This window comes from Primulina eburnea, unplaced genomic scaffold (genome assembly GCF_022965805.1).
Source record: "Primulina eburnea isolate SZY01 unplaced genomic scaffold, ASM2296580v1 ctg591_ERROPOS1600000+, whole genome shotgun sequence".
NCBI classification, from domain to species: domain Eukaryota; kingdom Viridiplantae; phylum Streptophyta; class Magnoliopsida; order Lamiales; family Gesneriaceae; genus Primulina; species Primulina eburnea.
The window spans coordinates 289,670-293,827 of record NW_027331378.1 but is presented as its reverse complement, the minus strand read 5'-3'; the positions used below and the strand labels follow the sequence as shown (position 1 = coordinate 293,827).

General features: G+C 42.2%; 1 protein-coding gene across 1 annotated transcript; it reads right to left on the bottom strand.

The window, feature by feature from the left end:
• Nucleotides 1-641: 641 nt before the first annotated feature.
• LOC140821493 (uncharacterized) lies at nt 642-3,411 on the bottom strand. Its single transcript, XM_073181984.1, has 3 exons — nt 3,175-3,411; nt 2,589-3,091; nt 642-888 (listed from the first exon to the last, which is right to left on the bottom strand). The coding sequence occupies exons 1-3, from the start codon at nt 3,409-3,411 to the stop codon at nt 642-644; spliced, it is 987 nt and encodes a 328-aa protein (XP_073038085.1).
• Nucleotides 3,412-4,158: the final 747 nt, after the last annotated feature.

Genomic DNA, 4,158 nt, shown 5'->3' with positions numbered 1-4,158 from the left:
TTTGAATAAATGAGGATGTCATCTATGAATATGATGACAAAATGATGCAAGTAAGGCTGAAATACTTGATTCATGAGATCCATGAAGATCGCTGGAGCATGTGCCAATCCAAACGGCATCACTAGGAACTCGTAATGCACATAACGAGTCCTGAAGACAGTCTTGTGCACATCTGTGTCTTTCACCCTTAGCTGATGATACCCGGAGCAAAGATCTATCTTAGAAAACACATAAGCTCCTTGCAATTTGTCTAATAAGTCCTCGATCCTAGGAAGTGGGTACTTATTCTTCATTGTAACTCTGTTCAACTCCCTGTAGTCGATGCAAAGCTTCATGCTTCCATCCTTCTTCTTCAAGAATATTACTGGTGTGCCCAAGGTGACCAACTAGGGCGTATGAATCTTTGTCCAATAGATCTTGTATTTGCTGTTTGAGATACTTTATCTCTGTGGGCGCTAATCGATATGGTGCCTTGGATATTGGCAAGGTGCTTGGCATACGATCAATTGAAAACTCCACCTCGCGCTCAGGTGGGATACCCAAGATGTCGTCAGGGAATGCATCAGGAAAATCTCTGATATCATCTGCGGCGTGCTGCTGCATCCGCTTGGCTCAAATACAAACTCCTCTTTACCTAATGGTCAGACCCTCAATGATTTTTGTTGGAAGTCGATTGTTACTCCATTCTTTGATAACCAATCCATTCCTAGGATGATGTCAAACTCAGGCATCGGCAATACTATAAGGTCAGCATAGACTGTGTGGCCATGTAGCTCGAGACTCAAGTTTCTGACCTCTTTAGAAGTAGACAGTTTCTCTCCAAATGGAATGGTCACAATATAACTCACGTTGAGCCTGGTGGGCTTGACGTCCAAAAATCTCACAAAGCTGTCTGATATAAAAGAATGAGAGAATCGGAATCTAATAGAGCATTTGTGGCTACTCCCTCTATATAGATCTTCCTTGAGATAATATTATTATACACTCAACCCAACAATTCTCAAAAAAGGATAAACTTAATCTCCTGCACGTGCTAAATTCACTATCCCAAATTTCTCAAACAGATTTCGAAAATACCCTATTATTATACCCAAAAATTCAAACCATGCATAATAAATTCCAATAAATAATACAGTGTTGAATGAGTTATATTACCTGTCAAGAGTGCAGAGTCTGGATGATGCGAACGCGGATGGTCAAGCCCCAAGGAAAGCATGGGACCCTTTAGATTTGCCGAAGGGACCAATCACGAGGGGGCGACTGAAGAGATTCAAGGAAGGATTGCATGGGCTTATGAGCAAAAGAGAAGGACTTACAAGCGAGGTGCGGAGTGCGGAAGTCTTCGTGATGCATGGGATTGAGTTTGGGAGTCACAAGAACACCATTCAAGTGATGAATGAAGAAAACGTCCAGAATGCTCCGCGCCCGAGCGGTAAAATACTACCGCCCGAGCGCCAAATGTACTGCCCAAGAGTTGATTTCCAGAATACTCGGCGCCCGAGCAGGCATTTTCTACTGCTCGAGCGCGAATAGGCTAGAAACCTCGGCGCTCTAGCGGTCATATTCTACCGCCCGAGCGTGAGGTCGTTTTCGAGAAATTATTTGTTTCTTTGATTAGAGTCCTATTATTTTGGCAACTAGATATTGTTATCTTTTGAGTATGTAAAAGATATTGGACGAATTTTTTGAGACAATTCAGATTATTATTGATTGAATATCAAACTTTGAGATTTTTCTCTCAACTTTCAAGGCTCTTGCTTTGTTCTTCAAAAATCAAACTTATCAAAGTTTTACTTTGTGGCGTTTGTCAATCGTTCTTACGCGGATTGTCAAAGACGAGTTCTTTGAAGGTTCGTCATAAATTCGGTTTTTTATTTCGTGATTATTTGTTGCTAAACTTTTCATAGTTTAGAGGTGAAAATCACACACACACACACACACTTGATTCAAAAGATCGAGACAACAACGATTCTTTGTTCGTTATTGAATTGAGGACGCGATTCTAAATAGATCGTGTTTGCTATTTATTCGTACGAGGATTCACATCATTTGGTATCAGAGCCATACTCTTGACTGGTCGTGTGGGTGCATGTTCCTGGAAGTGCCCTGGAGTGCGGGTTAACGAAGGAGTTGGAACGAGGACGTACAATCTAAAGGGGTCGGGAATGCCTAGAAGTGCCCTAGAGTGCGGGTTAATGAAGGAGTTGGCACGAGGACGTAAAGTCTAAAGGGGTCGGGAATGCCTGGAAGTGCCCTGGAGTGCAGATTAACGAAGGAGTTGGCACGAGGACGTGCAGTCTAAAGGGGTCGGGAATGATGTGTCCCACATCGGTTAGCAAGAGTTGTTTTGGGCAAAATATATATGAACTCACAATCTTCCTCTGATGAGCTAGCTTTTGAGGTGGAGTTAGGTGGATTCATATCACTGGATCTACCTCCTCGGCATGCATCGCAACGACACGGCCCTGAGTCGGCTACTTCCACTGTGGAGAGTTCTTGAGCATGTGGTCAGTGGATCCACACTTGAATCACTTGCCAGAACCCCCTAGACACTCTTTCTCATGCTTGCGACTGAACTTTGGGCACACCGAATATTCAGTAAGTTTCTGAGCAGCCTTCTTCTGTGGTTGCTGTCCTTTTCCCTTTTAGGCCATTGAAACGGCCTCTTAGTTGGCTGCTGAAACCGTTGCTGCGGAGCCTGAGGGGGCCTCTTCCCCTGCCTGTAAATCTCAATGTCCTTATGATCGTGTTCAGTTGCCAAAGCTCTGGTCACTACAACGGCATAGGTAGGAGGACCAGCTACACGAACATCACGGCGCAAGATCAGCTGTAATCCATCCAAGAAATGCCTCATTATCTCCCTTGCTTCATTAGCTATCAGGGGCACGAAATGACACCCTTGCTCAAACTTCCTCACGAACTCCGCCACCCTGTTGTCTCCTTGTCTCAAAGTCATAAACTCCCTAGTCAGTCGGGAGTGTACCTCTTCTGTAAAGTACTTGGAGTAGAAAACCTCCTTGAAGCCTTCCCAAGTCGGAGTTTGCAGATTCACCGACACTGATGCTCCTTCCCACCATAATGGAGCATCGTCCTTCAGCAAATAACCCTATCAGTATTCTGTAGTTCCATAAAGGTAAAGATCCCCACTATGGACTTAATCCATCCCTCTGCCACCATGGGATCAGTCGTACCCCCAATGTCCTTAGGGTCCATCTTCGGGAATCGCTCATACACTGCCTCAGGCCTTGTCTTCCTATCCACCTCAGCATTGTTCCTCGCAAACTGCGCAAAGAAATGAGTCATTTCCTCGAGCATCTGAGCCTGAAGGTCTGGTGTTGGACGTGGAGGGGAAGCTCTCTGATCATCACGAGCCTCACGGCTCTCATGATCAATAACACATGTAGGAGGCATACTGTACCAGAATTTAACCCAACACGTAAACAACATCCATAACTGAATTACTCATATAACATGCTAAAGTGATTTAAAAACTTAAACATGCAGTTTAAAGAAACTCGTACTTAATACTTAATGCATTTAAAATCGTAGGCGTTACTTCATGAGCTTCTCGCAACCAGTAGTGGCAAAACCCTATATCGAGAAACCTTGGGCTCTGATACCAACTGTCATGAACCGTATCTTAAAATACTACTACTTTAATCTTTACGGAAAAATTTATAATTTTTCGCATTAAGTAATTAATTAAAAGTATAGCTCCTAAAATAAATTAACGGTCACCACTCATACTAATATAAGATTAATATTAAAACTTCATCATTTAAAATAAATCACCAACATCCAACTAATCCTAAAATCTAAAAAAATATACCCATTTAAAAAGTAGTCTAACTAAATGATAAAATTAATTTGCTTATCACCAATCCTAGTAAGTCAAAAGCTAGAGTAAATAATTTAAAAACATGTGTAATAATATAACTTAAACTACAAGGTCCTCGGGTTTGCACAGCCACTGGCCCGAGCCTGCTCACTGATCACCACCTCTTCTCTCCTCAACTACATCATCTGCATCGATCAAGTCTAGTGAGTCAATGACTTAGAATGAATAAACCGTGAATAACTAATAATACGTAATAAAAATCCATGTAAATTTAAACTTAGCTAGTACACAAAATATTATGGGCAAAAATATGTATAACG

Excerpts from the sequence above, each read along its gene's own strand:
- LOC140821493 (XM_073181984.1), bottom strand. The coding sequence starts at position 3,411 with ATGCCTCCTACATGTGTTATTGATCATGAGAGCCGTGAGGCTCGTGAT. Across the intron at positions 3,092-3,174 it reads GGGGTACGACTGATCCCATG|GACGATGCTCCATTATGGTG; the intron begins GTGGCAGAGGGA and ends TATTTGCTGAAG. Across the intron at positions 889-2,588 it reads AGAAACTTACTGAATATTCG|CTTTGTGAGATTTTTGGACG; the intron begins GTGTGCCCAAAG and ends TATATCAGACAG.